Source organism: Thamnophis sirtalis, unplaced genomic scaffold (assembly GCF_051295495.1).
Source record: "Thamnophis sirtalis isolate CommonGarterSnake01/CBP01778 unplaced genomic scaffold, rThaSir2_p1.2 scaffold_2, whole genome shotgun sequence".
NCBI classification, from domain to species: domain Eukaryota; kingdom Metazoa; phylum Chordata; class Lepidosauria; order Squamata; family Natricidae; genus Thamnophis; species Thamnophis sirtalis.
In genome coordinates this window covers 124,521,217-124,546,740 of record NW_028261382.1, presented here as the reverse complement: position 1 = coordinate 124,546,740, position 25,524 = coordinate 124,521,217, and the positions used below count along the sequence as shown (strand labels likewise).

At 42.6% G+C, this 25,524-nt stretch overlaps 1 protein-coding gene across 1 annotated transcript in view; it reads left to right on the top strand.

Annotated features, from left to right (window-relative positions):
* LAPTM4B (lysosomal protein transmembrane 4 beta) overlaps positions 1–25,524 on the top strand; it is a 48,002-nt gene that overhangs the window by 10,044 nt on the left and 12,434 nt on the right. Inside the window, exons 2-5 of the mRNA XM_014068324.2 lie at positions 11,728–11,839; positions 14,077–14,150; positions 16,323–16,445; positions 23,683–23,781. Coding sequence (XP_013923799.1) covers positions 11,728–11,839; positions 14,077–14,150; positions 16,323–16,445; positions 23,683–23,781 — 408 coding nt within the window. The remainder of the gene's footprint in view (positions 1–11,727; positions 11,840–14,076; positions 14,151–16,322; positions 16,446–23,682; positions 23,782–25,524) is intronic.

Sequence of the window (25,524 nt, the reverse complement as noted above, 5' to 3'; positions counted from 1 at the left end):
AGGTCAGAACAGTTGTTTCAAACTCAAAATAGATGTTTCAAAATTGAAATGTCTCATATTCAGGTTTTTGTTTTGTTTTTGCACAGCAGTAGACATACCCAGTTCAAATGAGTTGTTTCAGCAAACTTAGCCACCTCACACACCCTTCAGATCATTTCTGAACAAACTGAAAAAAGCAACCCACTCTAATCTGTCAGGTCTTTCGATGGTTTTCTTGCAGGCACTTCATTATCAAACTAGGTAACACCAACAGTGCACTGATGATGTTACCTAGTTTGCAGTGACGTACAGTCAGGGAAGGCAGGGGAGGCAGAGCCTCACCACTGTCATCATGAAAAGAAAAAAAAATGTAAAAGGAAAAAGGCTGAGCTAGTTGCTGCCAGAGTCACAGTGGATGACTCTGCTTAGTGCTTAACTGTTTAAAAAGCCTCTAAAAAGTGCCCTCTTCAGGAGGAGGCAGGAGAACCACGTGCTTCATTTAGTCTGACTTTATGATCACTTGAGCAGAGTTAAGCAAGGGTTAAAAGCCGAAAAATTCCTTATGTTCCTTATGTAGATGAGGCACGTGGTTCTCTTGCCTCCTCCTGTAGAGGGTGTTTTTTTAGAGACTTTTTTAAACAGTTAAGCAGAGTCATCCATTGGGGACTCTGGCAGCAGCTAGCCCAGCCTGACCTCAGCAGCTCTTGGCTTTTTCCTTTTACATTTTTACATTTTCATGAAGGCAAGAGTAGAGTTGAAATCCTCTGTGAAACAGCTGGAAAGGGTATGTGTGTCGGAGGGAAGGGGAGGAATTCAAAATTAATATAATTTGTAAGTAATTGTAAGTAATTTGTGTGTGTGTGTGTGTGTGCGCATGCGTGCGTGTGTTTGTTTCTTCACTCAAACAAACACTCTCTCAATCAATTTGAGAGAGAGTTTGTTTGAGAGGGAAGAGAGGGAAGGGGGTAGGAGAGGCAGGGAGGGCAGCCCACCAGCTTTCTTTCTCTATGTCCGCGGCAGCCCGTCAGCAGAGGCGGGTCTTTTGCCCGCCTCTGCTGGCGGGTTGGTGCTTTCTTTTGCCGCTTTCTTTCTTTTGTGGCAGCTGCGGACATAGAGGCTGGCGAAAGAAAGCGAGCTGGCGGGCTGGCGCTTTCTTTTGCCCAGAGGTGGGCAGCTCAGGCAGGCTGGCGGGCTAGCACTTTTTTTTTGCACAGAGGCGGGCAGCTCAGGCAGGCTGGCGGACTGACGCTTTCTTTTGCCCAGAGGCGGGCAGCTCAGGCAGGCTAGTGGGCTGGTGCTTTCTTTCTTTTGCCGCTTTCTTTCTTTTGCGGCAGCCGCGGACATAGAGGCTGGCAAAAGAAAGCGAGCCGGTGGGCTGGCGCTTTCTTTTGCCCAGAGGCGGGCAGCTCAGGCAGGCTGACGGGCTGGCACTTTCTTTTGCCCGCCTCTATGTCCGTGGCAGCCGCGGACACAGAGGCCAGCAAAAGAAAGTGAGCTGGCGGGCTGCCGCTTTCTTTCTCCTGCCTGTCAGAGCTCAGGCAGGCGAAAGAAAGAAAGCGCTTTAGACAGTGGGATGTCGGGGGAGAGGACTGCCTCACCAGCCATAAACCTCATCGCATGTCACTGCTAGTTTGGTAATGAAATATCTACAAGAAACCCCCGAGCTCAGAGAACAGCAAGGACCCCACAGTTCAACTCTTTGCTACAAATTCTTTTCTGTTGGTATCACTGATATCCAGATTGGATTTCATGGTGTTTAGGACATGGCAGATGAATGCGGCTCATAGAGGAGAAATCTCCCCGCTGATGTTTCTTGTTGCCAACTTTCTTATTCCCCCACTTTGAAGTACCATAGCAGCAGTTCTTTATCATGGCCCAGGATCAAAAATCAACAAATCAGACAATGAATACAATTCTGCAGGCAACGTGGCAGAATTGAGTCATATTTAGAGACATTCTGATCTGACAATAGGCGAGGAGGTAGAACAAATCTAAGTACCCTGGAAAAGAATAATTAAAACAATTCTTAAAATTTAAATGTATAGTTTAAATATATAATTAATGATTGTGTAAAAGAAAATGGATTGTGGATTCAATAAGGCCCACCCCACACAAATAGTCTTCAGATACATATTTCATGTATTTTCTATCCAGTACTGATGTTAATAACACATTAAAATAGGCTAATGTCATGACTTTTGCATATTTCAGTTTGACTTGCATCTAGCTGTACTGAAACTAGCCTACTGGCCAAGTTTACACATCTCGCCTTTCTATATGTGCTGTTTTCTGCAATAGCTCTAACTTGTCCCATTTAAACCCCAAAGTTGTAAATACCCCTAAACGTTCAATTTTTTAATGCAATAAATCTTTCCCGTTTGGTAGTAAACCTGTCAGCTAAAATTAAAGAGAGGAATCCAGAGGGAGGAAAGAGATAATTGATATTCTAAAGTCTCCAAAGCTGCGGTATTGTTACAGGACGCTCTGGAGACCAGGAATTAGCTGAGCAGGCAATGTATCACTGTCTTCCCACCAATGGATCATCCCCTGTATGGAACAATCAGTGGAAAATGATCGCTGAATTAATGAGGTTGCTACGTGCCTGTTCTGGATCGTAACAAACATGAAGTGTTAATACTACTTTATAATGCCTTGGTAAGGCCACACTTGGAATACTGTATTCAGTTTTGGTCACCACGATGTAAAAAAAGATGTGGAGACTCTAGAAAGAGTGCAGAGAAGAGCAACAAAGATGATTAGGGGACTGGAGGCTAAAACATATGAGGAACAGTTGCAGGAACTGGGTATGTCTAGTTTAATGAAAAGAAGGACTAGGGGAGACATGATAGCAGTGTTCCAATATCTCAGGGGTTGCCACAAAGAAGAGGGAGTCAAACTATTCTCCAAGGCACCTGAGGGTAGAACAAGAAGCAATGGGTGGAAACTAATCAAGGAGAGAAGCAACCTAGGAGAAATTTCCTAACAGTTAGAACAATTAATCAGTGGAATAGCTTGCCTCCAGAAGTTGTGAATGCCCCAACACTGTAAGTCTTTAAGAAGATGTTGGATAGCCATTTGTCTGAAACGGTATAGGGTTTCCTGCCTAGGCAGGGGGTTGGACTAGAAGACCTCCAAGGTCCCTTCCAACTCTGCTATTGTATTGTATTGTATTAAACGGTTTGGAGAAATGGCAAAGAGATCATTTTTATCTGATGGGATGTTACAACCTGCTTCCAATCTGCATTTTGATAACAGTCTTCTGGGATAAATGCAACAATTCATTGTAAAGTTTTCATGGCTCACAATCTTATTACATCAATGCATGGAAACAGTCCTGGAAAGGAAAGGTCTTGTACATATATGAAAACAACTACTGCTTGCAGATAAATCTATGCTTCAACTGACCTTGACCTCATTTGACAAAATGATATGATCATGTGCATGCAGTTGCTGGGAGTCCAACTTTGTTTCAGAAGGTATTTTTAAAATTATAAATACGATATAATTGAATTCTATATAACTGCATCTTTCCTATTTCTTACATTCCATTTGGCTCCTTGCATTTGTAGGGGTTTTTTTAATTATTATTATTCTACCACTTTAAATTGTTTGCATGAGAAGCTTGGATTGAAAGAACACTCTTATGAGTTGTATTATTGTATATTTTAATTTTCTCCGTTGACTGGCGACCACAAGGTTTAATGTCTTTTTGCACCAATGACCCTATCTGACCATGAGGGGGAGAGAGGAGAAAAAGTCTCTCCATGTGTTTTGTTCCTCATTTGGACGATTGTCAGTACAATGAGTGTCTTGAGTTAAAGAACAAGCGGATTTCCTGTCTTTCTCTCCAAAATGTGATTTAAATAGAAGTTCAGTTGTCCTATCCTATGTATTTTTTTAAACAAAGCTACCATTTGCATCACAAAAACCTGTTAGTATTCATTAACAGCAGGGCCAAATCAACCCTTTGCATTCCAAGCAGCTATGTTATGGACATTTTTCCCTTTTGAATGGAGCCTGCTGCTATTTTGTTTCTCTGTATTCTTTTAACACTCTTCATTTGTTCAGGAGAACAAGGAATCCATCCACTTTGCTGTTGTTCATCTATTTATCTTCTATTGTTGGGAGCACTAGAGCCTTCTGCAAAGAGTTAGACCTTTACATAATGTATCTGAAGTAGGACAGTCTGAGACTCATTTGTGCCTCTAGTGAGAATTCTGGGTTGTTCTGTTTAATGATTCATTTGTTTATTTTCCACAATATTCTCAGGAGTCTTCTCCAGGGTCAAGTGACCATATAGATCAGCTAACCTTTTTTGGACCGAGCGCCCACAGCACCTGAACCCCCAACACCTGTGCATGCACGCCCCCATATATGCCCCGCACATGCACACATGGTCCCCTGCATGCCCCCTGCACATGCATGTGCAATCCCCTGCATGTACCCTGCCCTCCCATGCATGCACACACTCCCTGCATGTGCCCCAGCCCCCACGGATGTGCGGCAGGTACCCAAAGACCAGATGGCTGGTGGGAGGCACATGCGCATGCGCAGCGGAACTCAACTGGGGCAAGGACTCACGTGCCATCAGAGAGGGTGCTGTGGGCCACCTCTGGCACGTGTGCCATAGGTCGCCATCACGGATATAGATAGTCCTTATCTAGGATGCTCTGTCCCTAAACCTTAAGTTTTATATCTATTACTGTTATAATTAATTCATCTTCATTGCTGCTGGTGCTCACTTTCTTCTTATCCTTCTGTGTACCTTTCTGAGCACTATAGACTTTTCAAAAGAGCAGGTTCTTCAATAGTTACCATGTTGGCTTGTACATCCATATCGACAGTGTTTCCCCGCTTTCCCCTCCTTTTCAAATCATGCCAGATTTTCAGAGATTCTCTGGACAAGTCCCTGCAATTTCCTTTTTTGCAGAAGTCAGTTTGCCATTGCCTCCTTCCTAGAGCTGAGAGGAAATGGTTGGCCCAAGGTCATCCACCTAGCTTTGGGCCTAAGATGGGATAGCAGTCACACTCCCTGTTTCTAATGTGACGCCTTACCCGCTACACCTAATGGGCTGTATATTGTAGTGTATAGTAAGAGCCTAAACTGGTGATGGTGAATCTTTTTGTTGTTGGGTGCCAAAAATGCAAGGGCCTGCGTGCAACAGCATGCATGCATGCCAGCCCCTATAATACGATGCGCGCCCCCACATGCACATGCGCGCAGAAACCCCCCCCCCACTCACCCCCAGGTGCACCACACTGCTTGCCTCAAAACTGAGCTTGGTATTTCCTCCAGGGGGGCTGGGGAAGGCAGTTTTCACCCTCCCCAGTCTCCAGGAAAGCCTCCCGAGCCCGGAGAGGGCAAAAAACGGGCCCAAAGGGCCAACTGGAAGTTCAGAAACAATCTGATTTTGGAGCAATAGCAGTAGACTTATATACCGCTTCATAGGCCTTTCAGGCCTCTCTAAGCGGTTTACAGAGAGTCAGCATATTGCCCCCAACAATCTGGGTCCTCATTTTACCCACCTCGGAAGGATGGAAGGCTGAGTCAACCCTGAGCCGGTGAGATTTGAACCGCTGACCTGCTGATCTAGCAGTAGCCTGCAGTGCTGCATTTAACCACTGCGCCACCTTGGAGGGCCTCTGGGAGGCAGGGGAGGCGGTTTTCTTCGTCCTCAGGCTTCAGGAAAACCTTCAGAGCCTGGGGAGGGCGAAAAATGGGTCCAACGGGCCAACCAGAAGTTCGGAAATGAACTTCCGGTAGGCCCTTGGGCCTGTTTTTCACCCTCCACAGACTCTGGAGACTTTCCTGAAGCCTGAGGAGGGCGAAAACGTCCTATCCCAGCCCTCTGGAAGGCCGAAAATTAGCTGGACAGCGTGGACATGCGTGCTGGAGCTGATGGCTTGCGTACCGGCACATATGGCTCCCCGTTCCACCTGTGGCATGCATGCCATAGGTTCGCCATCAAGGGCCTAAACCATTTTGCTTAATTTCGTTATGGAAGTGTCCTGTTTTTTCAACTTCCCAATCAGCCCGTGGTTATGGAATCCCTGGTAATCTGCCACTCAGGTACAGGCCTGGGAGGCAAGTAACTGCCAAGATTAGACAAAGCTGGCTGAGTATTATACTGTAACGCTATAGCAGAAGATTATGTACACGCTTCACAAAAGTCCTTCACAAAATGATGGGGAAACAAAGCAGACATCAAAGCCAAAACTGCCTCTGTGTTTTCATGACTTGGCTGTGTTTCTATACTGCAAGGAGAAAAATAATAATGTCAAATGTGTGACATATCTTGGTGAGAGGAAGGAACAGCTGAGAATACTACATGCCATAATAGCTCAGAAAAGCTTTTTAAAAATCTGCATACCCAAAAAGTGACAATAGCAGAAATGTAAATTCTAAGCTCTGGAATTTAATTAAGTAAGGAGGTCTGTACAAGATACTTGGGGAAGATGTGGGTGGGAAGGCAAGTTAAATACACATTATTTGAAAAATGGGAAAGGCTGCACACTTAAAAATCAGCAATAAATTTCCTAGGCTTATCTTTTGAATGGAAATTACAAAACAGGGAGGAGAAAATATTTGGAAGAGAGAACTATTTTGGTAAAGGCTTCTTTTTCTCTTTCTCTCCTGCCCCTCAGGCTAAAGATAATATATGCAAGATACAGGCAAGATATGTTTTGCTCAAAGAACCAGAGATAACGAGCTTGAGGAGAACTGAAATCCTTTTTTGAGGATTTGGTGACAAGTGGTGGATTTTCTACTGTGCTGCCTGCATGCATAATCTTCTTCCACCTATGCTCAGCTTGAATATTTTCAAACTCATTTATGATCAAATGTCCCCATTCTCCTGTGACCCATCCATCCAAAGGTAACCAAACTTAGGCAGGCAACATATTTGATAACTTTCATTTTTGGCAAAATTAAGGTGCCCTTTGTAGTATAATGCATGGCACAGTAACCTTGGAAAATGCTGGCCTGTTCTCCAACTTTGGAAAGCTAGTATCAGCAACCCACCACCTACCCAAGATCAAATTAATGAATTGGAAATCCCTCTGCTAAAATAGCAGATAGAAAGCTGCTCCCTAAATATATACAACATGCTTTCCTTTCACATTTTAGAATTAAGTCACTCAGTGTTAAGACTTCCCTGAATCTAAGAATAAGGGGGGAGGGAGACCTTTGAGCTTTCCTAGAATAACTTTTCTTAACCACTGAACGACACTCTCACTTTTCCTTCTTATCTTTTCTTAGAGAGATAGGTCATAGCTAGTTGGGAAGGAGGAATATCTGGCTACATCCTGCTTTCTTCCTCTAAGATGAGGACAAGGTTATTGCCTGTTGTGAAACTGAAGCATAACCCTTACAAAAGACTCTGGCTTTCTTGAAAGAAATGAGGAACAGAAAGAGAAATCTCCGTTAGATCTTCCAAGGCCTAAAAGAACTCCTTCCTAACCACCAAGAATGGCAGGAGACTGTGCTGTTTCAGCAATCATTTCAAAATCTCCAGAGGCAATAGAAGGAAATTCATGAGCTGGAAGTTGCTACCGTATCTCTACGGCAGTGATGGCTAAACATTTTGTTGATGCGTGCAGAAAGCATGTGTGTGTGCGCCTGTGTGGCACGACAAAACCGCGCTCGACTAAAGCACGCCCGATTAAACCGCGTCGCTGACGTCATCAACAGGGCGACAACAGCGAGCGCGGAGAAAGAAGGGCACTTTAAATAGCGCTTTGAAAGCAAGCCGATTCAAGTTAAGGTAAGGGTTAGGTTTAGGGTTAGCTTTAGGGTTAGGTTTAGGGTTAGGTTAAGGGTTAGGATTAAGGTTAGTGTTAGGGTTAGGGTTAGGGTTAGGGTTAGGGTTAGGGTTAGGGTTAGGTTAAGGGTTAGGATTAGGTTTAGGGTTAGGTTTAGGGTTAGGTTTAGGGTTAGGTTAAGGGTTAGGTTTAGGGTTAGGTTTAGGATTAGGTTTAGGGGGGTTAGGTTTAGGTTTAGGGGTTAATTTTAGGTTTAGCGTTTACAGCGTGCTTCTGTCTCCGCACTGTTGTCGCCCTGTGATGACGTCAGCTATGCGGTTTCGTCGAGCGCGCTTTAGTCGAACGCGGTTTTGTGGTGGAACCGTGCGCCTGCATTCATAATGCAATGCACATGCGCCCACACCCCATGCATGCAGGCTGACTCCACGCATACGCTTCCCCCATGCCCATTTTTGGCTTCTAGGTTGGTGCAGGAGGCTTTCCAGGCCCAAAACAGGGCACATACACACACTCTGCCCCCTGTTTTTGGCCTGGAAGGCCTCCTGCACCAACCTGGAAGCCAAAACAGGGTGCAGGGTGTTACACAAGGCCCCAAAATGCAATGCAAGTGCTCCCCCATGCATGTGCCCCAACCCCCAGCTGGTTGGTGGGAGGCACACATGTATCTGCGGTGGAGCTGGGCTGGGACAACAGCTGGGGTGCCCGGGAGAGGGCTCTGTGTGCCACCTGTAGCATGTGTGCCACAGGTTCCCCATCACGGCTCTAGGGTCTTTGAATTTCTGGAAGCCAAGAAAATCAGGAAGAAACATCTGGACTAACAAAAACAGCTAGGGCAAGCTACTGTAAATAATTAATGTGTCTTCTTTTGACCATGTTAAAACACACAGAAGCTTAAGTGCAGTATGTGAAATGGGACAGTGTTCTCCAAAATGCCTTATTTCTTCGCATCTCTCATGGCTCGTGAGACTTATGAGATGATGATGCTTTCAAACGTAAGCATTTTGCATCAACTGAATGGAATTGCTGAGCTACATGCTGCGTGATTTGCCTGAGCTTTATCCTTTATATAACCAGAACTTCATTTTGCACAGCGGGCAAACAGATTACTCAGCATGCTGTAGCTCAGTCACCCTCCTTTAATCCCTTATGTGCTAATACTGTCTGCGTACTTGTTTGCCTCTGGACTTCTTTTGCTTCCCACACCCTCCTCCTATGATATTCTGACCTGCTTCCAATTTCTGGAATCCTTTAAAGTGCAGATTTATAGCTATTTCCCAAGGCCCACCTAAAATCATGATCGGTCACTACAGATATTTTTGCCTGGATTTACACAACACATGAAGCAGAAAATCATGCCTTCTAGTGGCGAGTTAGGGACAGCTGGCCACTTTATTGTAAAATACCAAAGTACCCCTTTGAATTAGTCCAAAGGCTTTCCTAGTTCTGCCTCCTCTTTCTCATCTGGCTAATATTAAGCAGATGGGAAGCGGTTATGAGCCCCCACAAGAAACTGAAAAATGATCCCCACACAGAGAGTCCTGGTTTTTTTTTAAAAAAATCTCCCTGTTGGAAGAAAAATCCATTCTGGTTCTAAGCCGGGAGAAAGACGCTGGGAATAAAATGGAGTCTGGCTGCAGACTCTGTTTATGTGGTTTTTCAGAAACTTCAGTGACAGCAGCATGCTTCTGGGGTGGCTGACAAAATGAGGTTGAGATAGGTGGGATTTTATACATTCTTTGGTCTTTGTGATAGAGATGCCTGTCATGTGATAGAGATGCTTGTGAAATGTACTTTGACCTGTGCTTGAGTGTGCCCTTTTTAGTATTCTAATTATTGTTGCATGGCTCCCATTGTAGCTGGGAAGCCATACCCTGTCCTTGGAGGTGTGGGGGGGGATGTAGATTTTAGGAGTCTTTGTTTATCATTCTCCAGAATCATTGGGAAGGTGAGGCTAGATTCACTAGCTAGCAGAGGTGGTATTTACCTGGTTTTCTCCAGTTCAGGTGGATGTGGGAGGCTCCATCCACCTGCCCCGACGTAATGTGTGAGCACTGTGCATGCGCAGAAGGCGGTGCGCATGTGCAGACATGGCATCTGCACTCACATTTGCCAACCGGTAGGGAATGTAAATGAATCTCACCGCTGCTGGCTAAATTCAGAACATCAGTGATAGAACATTTTCTCTGATAGTGCTAAACTAGATTCAGTTTCCACTCCATCCCTGAAAAGAATGGCTTCCCACTATCCTGGATATTCTATAAAACTTAGGAGAATGAGAAGATACGGGGAAGAAAAATAGGTATCCTCTCTGAAGTGAGCCCTGATCTTGAACTGAAACTCAAGAACATGCTGTATTCAAAGAGGTAGTAAATAAATAATTTTGCTAGAGTGTATTGATTTCATTTAGAAGTCTATATCTTTGACAGTTGCCTTCCTTTTGTTTCATATTTCTGTTTTTCCAATAACCAAGAGAAATTTGGATTCATTGGTCTAATCATGAAATGTTTCATTATACCCATGCACAAAACTGCACAGTTGAAACTACACCTTGTGATTTAAAAGAGGCACAAGGTTTTTTATGTCCTGAATCTGGGCCTTTCATCAGTTGTTATTTCTTTTTCATTCACTATGTTGTCTTGTTGTTGTTTTGGTTTTAATTTCCAATTCACCACCCAGAGGTGAACAACAGCAGGGCGGGCAATTTATTTAAAATTGATTTAAACAAATACATTTTAAGTATATTTCAATAAAATTGGGATATTGGACAACGATGTGGTTTAAAAGCTAATAAACAGAAGTCTTCAAACTTGGGCAACTTTAAGACTTGTGGACTTCAACTTGAATTGAAATCCACAAGTCTTCAAATTGCCAAGTTTGGGGACCCCTGCAATAGAAGAAAGTGAGTGAAATGTGCTGTTGTGTTGTGTTCAGTTGCAAAATACAAAGTATCTGGTCAAGAGAGATTTACTGCATGGACATTCTTCAAATTTTGATCTGTTTCCTGATAAGGTGCCTGATCCTAATCTTTCCTCTCTGCTACAATTTGTTTTCATTGTATATATTTTTCTTAACCATTACCCTAAAAATCTTAGCATTCTTTATCAATTAGAATTTATCTCCTGACCTGAAAATTAAAACAATTGCTTCTCACAATGTGTGCAATTTGTTTAGAGTTGGCATATGGCACAGGAATATATATTAAACAGAGGTGGATTCCTACCGATTCGGCCTGGTTCGGCCAAACCAGTAATGGTTTGCTGGCCTGAATTGCCGGAACAGGCAGCGACCCAGGTCTGCCACGCCTCCAAACTGATTCCCAGGTTGGTGCACCATGGGTTTTTGTTTCATTTTTAAATGTTCTGCACATGCACAGACCTATTTATGGGCACTGCGCATATGCGTGTACACAAAATTACGCACACAAAATTACACACCCACCAAACCGGCAGTAATGCCAGCAGCAACTCACCCCTTATATTAAAGCTTGGTTATCATTAAAAGTCAGCCTAAATTATAAACAACATAAAATCTTAAGACTTGCTTTAACTGTCTGCTATTTAGAGTTTTTCTAGAAGTTATCCCTGGGCCGGTCCAATAATGACCAAAAAAAAAGATGAGAAATCCTCTGTAACTTCAATCCAATTATATCATATTTTAGGATCTAGCATCCTAGAATGGTTATGCATATTTGAAAAGGTCACACATTTTCAAATAAAATCTTTAAAGAAAGGTCATGATGTTCATATTTATATCTTCTGGATTTTCTGCCTCAAAGTGACACCTGTATTTTTATATCTGGCAGAATGAAAATATGTGGTCATTAAGCATGTCAGAAATATCACCTGATTTTAAATATACATTATGGAATAAAAATACAAAATATGCTCCCTTCTAGTGATTTCCGTCATGGAACACAACGTCAGAATTGATATTTTGTGACCTTCTGATTCTCCCCTCCCACTTTATTTTTTCCCTTTTCTTATCCAGATCCTCAATGCAGTGGTTCTGCTGATTATATTGAGCGCCTTGACAGATCCTGGCCAGTATCACTTAGCGGGTACTGAATTAAGCAATGAGTTTGAATTTATGGATGATGCCAGTAAGTATATATCATTTCATTAGTAATTTACAATCTGGCTCCTGTTAAACTGACCTGATCTTGTGCCAGGACAGCACTTTCACAGCTGGCATTAAATTGCTACGTGCTATTGCTATTGGGGGCTGAACCTTCTCTGAAAATTCTTGAGACAATACTATTAAAGATGATATTTATAAAGAAGACTTTAATTGAAAGTGATTTATTAAAACAGGCTGTCTTGTCCATGGAGATTCAGCTTGGAAAAAGTCCTGGCTCAAAAAAAACCAACAACCCAACAAGAAGAAGACCAGTAGATGGCAGCAAAGAAATAGAGAAAAATCTAACACTTGGCTGACATCTAATGGTGTCCTGCAGTTTTGCAGCACCAATGAAGATGGTTATTATTTATTTATTTAGCGCAGTGGTAGTCAACCTGGTCCCTACCGCCCACTTGTGGACGTTCCAGCTTTCATGGTGGGCGGTAGGGGTTTTGTCCGATACTGAAGCACTTTCCTTTTTTTAATTTAATTGACTTCCCTACTTTATAAATCACCATTACTGTGGAACCGGTGGGTGGTTAGAAAATTTTACTACTAAAAGAGATACAAAAGTGAGTGGTAGGGATGTCAGGGAAATCTGCAAAGGCTAAGCATAGGCAGTCTTGACAGTCACAATTGCTAGTTCATTCTGTTTGGCACTTGCATGCATCATATGGGGCAAACTCAACTAACACCAGCTGACTGGTGGTGCTCAGATTGCTAGTTGTTTTGGGCTCTTCCACACATTGCATTTTGTTGCCTTATGTCTGGCCAGGTCCAGCACAAGCTTCTGCTCTCCACACACACAAACACAGCTAGTTTTTTTTCTCACTGAATTGGTATCCATTTGTCTATTTGCAATATTGCATGCTTTCAAACTTCTTGGTGGGCAGGAGCTCACTCCATCATGGTGTGCAAGGCTCAAACCGCCTGAGTACAGACCATTTCTGTCCGGCAATTTCAAGTGTCATTAAGCCACTGCATCACAGCATCCCCACATAAAGATAGGGAATGGGCTGGGGCCTGGGGGTTAGATATCCCTGTCTTACTGCACCAAAAAAAGTCACTGCTTTTTGTTTCTTTCTTATTTCCCCCCTTCACGTTATTCCAACTTCCAACTCAATTATTCTATATTGTATGTTCTATTCCCTTTATTCCCTTTCCTTTCCAATTTTTCCACTATCTTTATTTCTATTTGTATTTTATATTAAGAAAGTAAACTTTTTTATATATAAAAGAGCATAAATTAGTGATAATGATAATGATAATTATGAAGCAGCTTCAGTATGCAGAAGGTGCAGAAGATAGTCTGATAGTTCTGACCCAGTGGTGGGTTCCTATCGGTTCGGACTGCTTTGGCCAAACCAGTAGTGGAACTGACAGCGACCCAGGCTTGCCATGCCCCCGAACCGGTTCCCCAGGAGGCTCTGTTGGTGCGGCCATCTTGTTTTTCAGTTCTGCACATGCACAGAACTATTTTAATTGCACAAAGTTATTTTTTTCCTTTTTAAAATGTTTTGCACATGCACAGACCTACTTGTGGTCAACTGTGCAAGTGCGTGGAGTGTGCATCAGGCTCAAGCGAAGCGAGCGTGCGCACACAAAATTGCATGCACACACAAAATTGCATGTGCACACAAAATTGCACGCGCACCAAACCGGCAGTAATGCTGGCAGCAACTCACCCCTGTTCTGACCCATAAATGTGGATGGGGATATAAGTTCAATGGATCTAAGAATACAGAGTTAGGTGGGTGGGGTTTAGCTCAGGCATGTTTTTCTCAGGCCAAAGAGCTGTGTGGTACAAAATTACTATCTTCTGCAAACATTAGTCTGAAAACATTTGGACACATCACTGCAAGTCAAGTCCTCCAGCAGAGGATGCTCCTGCACCAGAAAAATACTTTCTGGGCCAAAGGAGAAGAAACTAGGCCGGAAACACCTTCTAATAATACCAAGGAAAATCCAGTTTTGTCTCAGGCCAGTTCGTGTTTCATAAACAAGGAGAGGCTTGTTTAGGAGGGGAAAAAGCCATCTTGATTTCTGTGGCCTCTGGTACCATTGTGTATTGTTAAAAACATGGAATGCTATTAAAAGAGCAGTTTCGGTTGAATCTCTGAATATTTTCCTTGGGGACCAATAATAATGACCACATTTTATGTAATAAAACAAAAATGCTGGCTTTCCACGGGGCTGTGACTGATTCATGATTTATTTCAGATATGTGTATTGCAACGGCAGTCTCTCTTCTCATGATTCTCATTTGTGCGATGGCCACCTACGGTGCATATAAGGTGAGGCATAATGTTTGGCGTTGCATTCTGTTTTAATTAACTTACTTTGAAACTGGTCCATAAGTTGTGAGACTTTGGGCAGCAAACCACAAAGGACAAAGAAAGCCAGATATTCCTAAAGAAGGATTATCTACAGTCAGTTAGGCCCAAAACATGATGGAATAAAGATGTACTTTGCAGAATATAAGGAGGAAAGATATTACACATTGTCTAGGACAGTGATGGCTAACCTTTTTGTCCTCGCGTGCTGAAATCGCACGTGCGCACACACCCACAATGCAATGTGCCAGGTTCCCCTGCGCATGTGTGCATGACCCTCCCCCCTGCCGCCCACTTTGGGCTAGCAGACCTCCTTGAAGCCTCCTGAAACCAAAAAACAGGGCATGGGGAGGCGCGCTACACCACCACCACCACGCATGCTCACCCGTTCCTGCACATGTGTGCATGACCCCCCCTGCCCTCCTGCATATGCGCACGTGTCTCCCACATGCACAGCAAAGACCTGAAATTAGCTGGCCAGCAGGAGGTGCATGCACAGATGTGGTGGAGTTGAGCTGGGCAACGGCTCGCCTACCCACAGGGTTCCGCGTGCCACCTGTAGCACGCATGCCATAGGTTCACCATCACGGATCTAGAAGAGGCATACACAACAGCATGAAGCTACATTTAGAAATATATAAAGAAGTTAGTCTAGATTAATTATAGGGGAGGATGGATTCCCCAATCTAGTGCCCTCCAGTTATGTTTAATTATGACTTCTGTGGCCCTTCTAGCTGGGAATTCTAAGAATTATAACCCAATATAAAGAGCACCTACTTGGGAAAGGCTTCCTAGAATAACAAGTATAAGCATTGTGTTAACTTTTCTCAGGACCAGTAAATTGCTTTGAAAAACTTTTCAGGAAAATGTCCCAAAGGTGCTTTTTCAAAAGGCAACTGGACTTGCTTGTTTTTTCCTTGAAGGCGTTTCGCTTCTCATCCAAGAAGCTCTTTCAGTTCTGACTGAATGGTGGCAAATGGAAGGATCTATATTCCTTGCAATCATCTGGTCATTAGCTCTCTCTCTGAAAACAGTTGAGGCCACTAGGAAGTTTATCTGTGCCTTCAGGGTCACTTGTGCAAACGGGTGTGGACTATGGAACCTTCTTGGAACTGTTGAAAGGCTTGTGCTGAAACAGGAGTTAGGTGTGGCATTTCCCTCCCTCTATTAAGAGAGGGCTATTCAATTTTAAGGTAAGTAGCCTCTTAACCCCTCTTTCATACCAGTGGTCCTGTCTGTCCAGAATGTTAACTTTGCTGTCTTCAAAACAGTGGCCTTTGTTTTTAAAATGTAGATAGACTGTTGAATCTTACCCCGATAGGTTTGTTCTCCTATGATGTGCCATGCGTTTGTGAAGTGGTTGTTTTGTTTCTCCAATGTACAAATATGCACATGTGCATTGTACTGCATATATCACAGTTGGTGTCTGGGTGTTTTGTCCTTGGAGTGGACAAGCTTCTGCCTTAGTATTCTTGGGCATGTTGTGTGGTTGAAAATCCTTCCATTCTCCACCATTCAGTCAGAACTGAAGAAGCTTCTTGGATGAGAAGTGAAACATCTTCAAGGAAAAAAACAAGAAAGTCTAGTTACTTGTTGAAAAAGCACTTTTGAGACAACAATGACCAGGATGATTGAGAATCTCCATAGACTTTTCAGGAAAACTTGATTTTAAGGATAATCATTTATATATGAAGTAGTGAATACATATAAATTATTTCTAACGTTTACCTGCTTTACTATAGCACTTTACTTAACACTATGCCCTTATGAATAGTAATATTTACACTCATAATTATGTTCTGTAAAGAAGATAAATAAAGAGATGTTCATTTAATGTATTTGTTCTGAAGAGAAAGAATATATGTAGTTCAAGATTAATTTATATTTTATGACTAATTTAAACCTAATGAAATATATATGTTGGTTTGGATGAAACGTGCTGGTCCTTGAATGAAAAGCCTTTTAAAAAAATCCTGCCTGTTGATTTGATTGAAAGAGCTCCAGTGTTTTATAATCTAACTCTTTTTATGTATGGACCCCTTTGACCTGTTCAGAAAAAAATGATTAAAAATTGCATTAATATTCTATAAGTAACTGCAGTATTCTCTCCTCTCTTTATTTTTTTATGTCTAGCAACATGCGGCCTGGATCATCCCTTTCTTCTGTTACCAAATCTTTGATTTTGCACTCAACACTTTAGTTGCTATCAGCATACTGGTTTATCCAAACACTGTTCGGGATTATCTGCAGCAACTGGTAAAATACTTTCTTATTCAATGTTCAAACTGTTTATGTCAATGATTGTTATAGACTTCATTCACAGATGATAATAAGATTCACCTGGCCACTCATGCAGGCTAAACATAAGATTATAAGAATATTTATAATCTTTATATATTTATAATCTGTCAGCTATTTCCAGAACCTAGAGTACCCTAAAAAAAATTATAGAGAGCAAAGGCAGAATTTATTTCTTCCTGTAATTTGAGAGCAAACATTTGGGGGGGGGGGTTGGCTGAAACTGGCACTAATGTGAGGGGATACAGGATACAGCAAATGCAGATCAGCATTAGAAGTGACAAGAGTATCAAAAACATTGACATCTGTATCTCTAATCCCTCCTTTTGCTGTTATAGTAATTGCCAACCTATTTCGCATATGTGAAATCAGAATGGATCAGAATGTCAGGAATGCTAAATCAGCTTCCACTGCTCCAGGAAATAATAGGAGGAACATTATGCCAAAAGAAAATATGCAGTGCCAGAGTGCTATTTAACCCAGTACGAAGGAAGAATCCCCCTCTTTATATTAAAGCCCCATTTTTCCCCAAGCATGGGAAATGTTTTAAATTATATCTTGCCAGGGGGCGGGAGACAGATAGGATTAACGGGAGAGGAGAGAACTCTCAAAAGTATATTGTTAGACTGGAAATTGTGTCCCATTCAGAGGGGCACAGAAGAGCCAAGGTGGCGCAGTGGTTAAATGCAGCACTGCAGGCTACTGCTAGATCAGCAGTTCAGCGGTTCAAATCTCACCGGCTCAGGGTTGACTCAGCCTTCCATCCTTCCGAGGTGGGTAAAATGAGGACCCAGATTGTTGGGGGCAATATGCTGACTCTCTGTAAACCGCTTAGAGAGGCCTGAAAGGCCTATGAAGCGGTATATAAGTCTACTGCTATTTATTGCATAGTTTTAATATTGCAATGCTTTCATCTTTCAATTTCTCTGTGCTCCAAGATTTCTTCTTAAGGCAAGTTTTTTTTAAAAAGGAGGGAATAGCTCTAACTCTATAAGCAGCCTGGAAGAGTTTAGTGGTATGCTAATCTTAGATTCCAGTCTTTTCCTTCTGTCCGAAGCAAACAGGCAACCAGTTCAATTTGGAGAGTATTGGTATAATGTGGATTTTCCTTCATAGGCACAATCCATCACATTTCACCTTCCTTCTCCAGTGTTGATACAATTGGTGGCGATTGGTGGAGAGAGATCCCATTCTTATCTCCAAACAAACCAGTGTGCAATTTGGGGCTCTTTCTAGTTTTGTGGCTCCTGCTCTAAGAGCAAGTGGCAGTTGTGACTAGGAGGACTTTTGCACAGCTTTCATGTCAATTGCACCAGTGGTGGGTTCCGGATCCCGTCGCAAGCGGTACACTGCAACAGGGCCGGGTGTCCACCACGTGCACATGCGCTGCGCACGCATGTACATGCATGCACACCCATCACCTGTGATGCTCCAGCTGCTCGGCGGAGCATCATGCAGGTGCTGTACGGTGCATGCGCATGCGCAAATGGCCTGGTTGGATCAAATACAGCTCAGGAATGCGGGTGGGCCCTCCGAAGCACCGTACTGAAATGGTGCCTGCTACTCCCAGCAGGCACTGGTGTGCCCGTACTGGGGCGTACTGCCCACAACCCACCACCCATTACACCCATTCCTAGATTGGAAGGCTAGGCTCACAATCATTCATATCCTAATCACCTCCTGATTGGATTACTATAATGTACTCTATGTGGGGATTGCTTTGGAAAAGTATTTGAAAGCTTCAGCTAGTGCAAAAAGCAGTGATTGTTGTGGCCCGCCAGCAGCCAGTGGAGCTGGCAGCAGATTCGGACAGTGAGGAGGTTGGGGAAGAACATGGGCCAGTCCTGGAGTCTGGGAAAGGCTCTGATGAAGGCTCTGTGTTGGAGGCAGAGAGGAAGCCAGAGCCGTATGCCAGTTATCTGCTGTCTTCAGAGACAAACATCAGTGAGGCAGGCAAACAACTGGAGCCTGTTCCCAGTGTGTGCATGCGCAGAGTTGCCAGACAAAGGGAACAGCTAAAGAACAGGGGTCAACTTGGGAGTAAGGCCACAGGTGGACAGTGAATGCCCCTCCCAGAGAAAATAAAAGAGGAGTGAAAGAGAAGTGGAGTTTGCAAGAGACTATTAGTTTGCTTAATTGGTTCGTGACTCTCCAAGACTCCTTGCCAAGTTTTGCAGATATCGGTCTGTCAACTCTCCAAGCCATATAAGGTCTGTGACTGTAAACCCTCCCCTTGAAAGACTTTATTGGATGTGAATGAGCAGAATTCACAGTATATTAATAAAAGGGTTTTTGCTGAGGAAAGGAGTTTGCTTCATGCTCTCAGGAAGCCTAGGTCAGAACAGTGATCATAGAATCGTAAGGCTAGAAGGAACTTCTAGTCTAACCCATTGTTCAAGGCAGGAGACCTTATGCCATCCCAATCAAATAGTTATCCAATCTATTTTTGCACCCACAACTCCAGGAAGCAAGCTATTCCAGAATAACAGAGTTAGAAGGGACTTTTGTTGTCTTCTAATCCAATCCCCTGCTCTAGCAGGGCACCATATACTATTTCAGGCAAACGGTTGTCCAGTCTCTTCTTAAAAATTTCCAGTGATGGAAGTCCACTTCCTCAGCTCAACAGATTCAAACCATTCCCAGATAACCAGACAAGACCCCCACCCCTAGCCATCTCCCCTGGACCTGCAGCAAGCCCTGTATCCCATAGCGAGCAAATTTGAGTGACTTTGTCCGACAGATGCTGAACATTGTTTGAATTGGGGAAAGCTTTGTATGAAAAGAGAGACCAAACTACCATCATTCAAAAATCAGGCATGTATTCCCAACAAAGTGAAGAGTGATGAAAATATTAGTTTGGCACTCGAGTAGTTCCTCTTTAAATAGAGAAGTGAAAACATGATTGTACAGTGTTTATCTTCAATCTGTTATACTTCATCTGGTGGGATTAAACAGTTGGTGCACTTCAGTGAAATTCCAAATGAGGAAAATGTCTTGCTAGCACTTGGCAAAAAAGAAAGGCATGCAGAAATATTTGTGTTTAAATGGATCTGGCAAAAAAACATCAAATAATTTATTGCTGCAGTCTTTGGAAATGAAAAAGAACTCCCTTTCTCCCTCTGGAATTCTGTAATTTAAAATGCTAATATAAAAGATCACTGTTGAGTGCATTGTAAAGTTACAAAAACAGATACATTCAATGAAGAATTGCTTCTTTGAGCCGTTGTGGTGCAGTGGTTGGAATGCAGTACTGCAGGCTACTTCTGCTGATTGCTTGGCTACTTGCAATTTGGCAGTTCGAATCTCACCAGGCTCATGGTTGACTCAGCCTCCCAATCTTCTGAAGTCAGTAAAATGAGGACCCAGATTGTTGGGGGCAAAATGCTGACTCTGTAGACCGCTTACTAAGGGTTGTGAAGCACTATGAAGCGATATATAAGTCTCAGTGCTATTGTTATTGTGGTCGAGACCATTGTGTCCAGGTCTGGCCATCACCTCAAGGCTCGATTACTGCAACGCGCTCTACATGGGGCTGCCCTTGAAGAGTGTTCGGAGACTACAGTTGGTCCAGAATGCAGCAGCGTGAGCGATATCGGGTGTACCTCGTTACACCCATGTTACACCTATCCTCCGCGAGCTGCACTGGCTCCCTATTGGTCTCCGGATGCGCTACAAGGTGCTGGTTATTACTTTTAAAGCCCTACATGGCCTTGGACCTGGATATCTGAGAGACCGCCTCCTGTTACATACCTCCCAATGGCTGATAAGAACTCACAGACTGGGCCTCCTCCGGGTGCCGTCGACTGGACAATGCCGGCTGGCAACCCCATAGGGGAGAACCTTCTCTGTAGCTGCTCTGGCCCTGTGGAACGAGCTACCCGCAGAGATCCGGACCCTTCCCACTCTTGCGGCCTTCCAAAAAGCCACCAAAACCTGGATGTTCCAGCAGGCCTGGGGCTGTTGACCCATGAATGAGGTCCAGCCCCCAGCTAAGTCGAGTGTATGGTGTGTTCTTTTTAAATTGTTCCTGTCTTTCCCCTATTTTTTATTTTGTTTTGTCTTGTATTTGTAAGCCGCCCGGAGTCCTACGGGATTGGGCGGCATATAAGCTTATTAAATTACAAATTACAAATTACATGAAGATTCAGATGTAGTGGTTAAGATGTCACACAGGTAGTTCTCTGGTTATGACTGTGAAGGAAACTGTCCATTGTGGTCATAATATTAATGGTTGTAAAATGATTTGTTTATGTGACCAGACCAATTCTATGACTTTTTTTGTGGCAGTTAAGCAAATGTGGCCATTGTGTACACAAACACCACAGTTGTTAAGTAAGCGCAGCGGTTTTGCCCAAAAATGGAAGCACCAATTTTCAGCAAAACCAAATGTAGTCACATGACTGGAGAACACCGAAAACGGCCATAAATGCAGCCATGTTGCTGAATACCGGAAGTGCAGTCACATGACCACAGGGGGATTCAACCCTTGGAACCTGGATCGTAAGCAGTGGTGGGATGCTGCCTGTTTAAACAATTGGTTTGGTGAGCGCTTGCTTCACATGTACATGGCTAAAGTGCTTGCACCATTGAAAATGGAGCATTTAAAAGCTCAGCTGCTTACCTTCCAAGTCAGCAACGGTAAGTAGAACAGCATTCACAATTTCTGGAGGCAAACTGTTCCACTGATTAATTGTTCTAATTAATCAGTGGAATAGCTTGCCTCCAGAAGTTATGAATGCCCCAACACTGGAAGTCTTTAAGAAGATGTTGGATAGCCATTTGTCTGAGACAGTATAGGGTTTCCTGCTTAGGCAGAGGATTGGACTAGAAGACCTCCAAGGTCCCTTCCAACTCTGCTATTGTATTGTATAGTGAGGGGAGGAAAATCACCTGTGCTGCATGATTGAGATAAGCTAGAAAGCAGGAAATAAACGACAGGATAGGGCAGGGATGGGTTGGTAGGCCCAACTGATTGTCAGTGATACCGGTTCGCTTGAACCAGACCAAACTGGCTGAATGCCACTTCTGGTTGTTAGCCCCCTTTTTGAAGTAGCTCATAACTTTGAACTTAGTTGTAAGTTGAGGACAACCTGTAGACAAGAGCACCATCTTCATAATGGATAATCTTATATCAGACTCAGGATGCAAAAAAGGATTTTAAGTTAAAACTGGCTTGGAATGAATATTAGGAATAATAAGAGCACTTTGATAGTAAGGCCAATGACACAAAGAAGTGAAGGCGTGTTCAAGAATGTGTCAGAAATGCTTTAATTTAGATTGTTTCATAGGGAAAGTGGTGGGACTTAATGCTCTTAACAGCCTTTTCCAATTGTGTGATGAAAATGAAGATTATATATGAGTTTTATACTTTCACTGCATAACTTGTAGAAGGAATTGGGAGTAGGATATATGGTTCTCTCTGCTTCTTTATTTTATTGTCAAAACAATCTTTGGGGGCAAATTAGATTTAGAGAAAGCGACAATCGCAACATGGTCTTAGCTGGGTGGAGAGGTAAATTCCTGCCCAATATCCTAATTGCTGAATTCTAGCCACAGCTTAGTGAATAAATCACAGCTGCCTAGATTTATGCAACAGATTAAGTCAAAACCAAACAAATTACAATTTGGTGTAATTTATACAATGTGTGAATCCAGTCTATGACTCATAGTTAATTCAACACATGGAAAAAAACTTTGTAGCATCCAGAAACTCTGCTGGAGTTTGATGTTTAGTTTTGCTGCAAATTGAATGTTATGTATACAAGATGCCCAAAGTTTTATGCAAATGTCAATTCCATAGGCACCAGCTTTTCTCGTCTTCCTATCCATTCATATAATTATGTAAATATGGGGTCCTTATAGGACTGTGGAGATGATTATTCCTAGTGTGTCAATATTTTTATCTGAGAAGGTTTAATTATGTTTCCAAATTAAGTTTATGGTTCTGAAAACTTATTTTCCTCCTTTGTATACTGACTGCTAAATCTCCTTGTCTCCCTAATCTTTTATCCTTGTTTTAACAGATTACAGGTACATCTTGATTTATGGCCTGTCACTTAGTGACTGTTCAAAATTATGACACAATTTACAACCCAGATTATGTTCTAATAATTGGCCCCCCAGTTTTATGACCACACTTCATGTGCTTGGTAACCAAGCTGCATTTATAGCAATTGGCAGCACAATTAGCAATAGCAAAAGCAGTTAGACTTATATACCGCTTCATAGGGCTTTCAGCCCTCTCTAAGCAGTTTACAGAGTCAGCATATTGCCCCCAACAACCATCCGGGTCCTCATTTTACCCACCTCGGAAGGATGGAAGGCTGAGTCAACCCTCAGCCGGTGAGATTTGAACAGCCAAACTGCAGATAACAGTCAGCTGAAGTGGCTGCAGTACAGCACTCTAACCACTGCGCCACCTATAATTGTGTATTATAGTATCGTCTTTATTGTCGTTGTACAAAATAAATACAACGAAATTGGTTATTACAATGTATTACAATGGTTTTAATGAAAACCAGCATTTACACCCAGTTTTCTGTGAAACCGACCCATAGCAAGCCATGGGTTTGCTTAATGACCACGACATTCATTTAATGATCTGAGAGGTCACTTTATGACGGCAGCATTCATTTAATAAGCCACTGCAAAAAAAAAGGCCATCAAATCTGATTGATAATGTTACCGACTTGTTTTACAGGCCACATTATGTTTGTAACTTGAAGACTACCTGTATCAGGTTGGAGACTGGAGATTGGGAGTCCCTCGGAATGTAATTTTAGAAAATCCACTTCAAGCTCTGTGAAATTGATGAGTAGTAAGAAAGAACTTGAAAAGCAGCTTGGTGTAGTGTTGAGGCATTGGGCAGGAAACTGGCAAACTGTGAGTTCTTGTTTTGCCATAGGCATGAAGCCTGTTGGGTGATTTTGGGCTCGTCACTTTCTTTCTAGCAATGGCAACCTACTTCCAAAAAAACCTCCAGGGATTGGCCCAGGCAAACAGCAGGAGTCAAAATTGACTTGAAGGCAGACACGTATAAAAAAAACCTGTTCTGGTAGGATGACTCTGAAGTTGTAAAATATCCCTCAGTTTCATGGGATACAACCATGTTAAACAAAGTTTGTGTTGTAAAATTATTTTAAAAAGAAAGCAGAAAGTTTGATGAGATTGCTAACAATTTCTTTCTAATTTTCAGCCTGCAAATTTCCCCTACAAGGAAGATATTATGTCAATGAATTCGATCTGCTTAATTGTGATTCTTCTTCTTTGTTTAAGTATCACATTGGCTTTCAAGGTAAGCATAACATATTTTACCCACCTGAACAATATAAACTGGAAACAATATGAACTAGAAAAAGGCTTATTGTTTGCTTGTTTGTTTATTAAAAGTTTACTATCAAGTGAATCTGATAAGCTTTAGGATGCCTAAATTTAGGTTGCCCACCATAAATCGAAGTGGCCAAGAGCAAAAGGGAAACAACTCTTAAACCAGTCCTCTTTGTTGAGTATGGACACGCACAGGGACTCTGCAGCCAACATGTGCCAATATGCCCACAGAATCTGGTGCCCCTTTGTCTTCCTGTCTCATCTGATTTGTTTTTTTGACTATTAAAGATTCTTCTAATTACGAAGGGAAAATTGGAAGTTGAGGTGCGGCACAGTGAAATGCCAGCCAATGGCAATCTTATAGAAGTCTAATTAGCAGAATTATAAAATAAAAATAATGATGGACAGCATCAAAATGCTTTCTTTGAAAGCAAAGGTAGTAAGGAGTTTGTCAGGAAATTAATTAGCTATTTTGTGCCTCTAAATTTTGCTCTAGAAGCTGTCAGACAGAGAGCAATGTACAACTGTAATTTGCAGATATTTGAAAACTTTTAACACTTTTCTCCAGTTTGTTTTTGTTTTCTGTCCTTGGTTCTCATGACAAAATGATTAGTGCAATAAATGTATAGCCCCTTGTGATTTCTCTTTTCTTGGATGCAAGTTATTAAAAATGAAAACTTCTTATGTATCTGGATATGATCCTTCTTCTGATGCAGAAGGTTTAGATTTCTTTGCAATACGCTGTTGGCTGATTTGGTATTTAGGGACTATAAGGTTCATTCATTTTCCATCCTTCCGAGGTTGGTAAAATGAGGACTCATATTGTAGGGGACAATACACTGACATTGTAAACTGTTTTTCAGAGTATAAGACACGCCTTTTTTCCTCAAAAAAGAGGCTGAAAATCTGGGTGCGTCTTATACACAGAATACAGCAATTCTTTTCCTCCCGAAGCCCCGTCCCTTCACCAAAATGGCCATGCATTCCCTTATGGAGGCTTTCAGAGAGCTCCTGGGGGCTGGGGAGAGCAGAAATGAGCACAAAATGGGCCATTTTTGCCCCCCCCCAGCCCCCAGCAGCACTCTATAAGCCTCCATAAGGCTATGCATGCATTTTTTTGACAAAAAACAGGGCTGTTTTTGCAAAAAATGGGGCGTTTTTTGCTTGTTTTTGCCCCCCCCTCCCCAGGAACACTCTGCAAGCCCCCCCAGGCTATTCATGCCTTTTGGGGGGGGGGGAACGGGCCCATTTTTGTGAAAAATGGGCCGTTTTTGGGAGGTTTGCAGAGTGCAAAAACTTTTTTTTCCCTTTTGGAAAGCTTTTTAACTGATTGATGAGAATTAGATTGATCAAGTGCTGTGCCAGCAGAAGCAAAGTCTTAGATGCTGCAGATTGTCAGCGATTTCCTTCTCCAGCACATGGATAAATACACCCGGAAACATCTACCTACCTACCTACTCTTTCTCTCTTCCTACCTATCTACTGTATTTCTCTTTCTATATATATATTTCTCTCTCTACCCCTCTACCTACCTACACATTCTCACTCTCCCTACCTACCTACTGTATTTCTCTCTCTCTCTCTCTCCCTCCCTCCCTCCCTTTACCTATCTACCTACTTAAGTACTCTCTCTTTCCCTACCTATCTACTGTATTTCTCTCTCTCTATTTTTTCTCTCTCTATCCCTCTACCTACCAACCTACCTACGCTC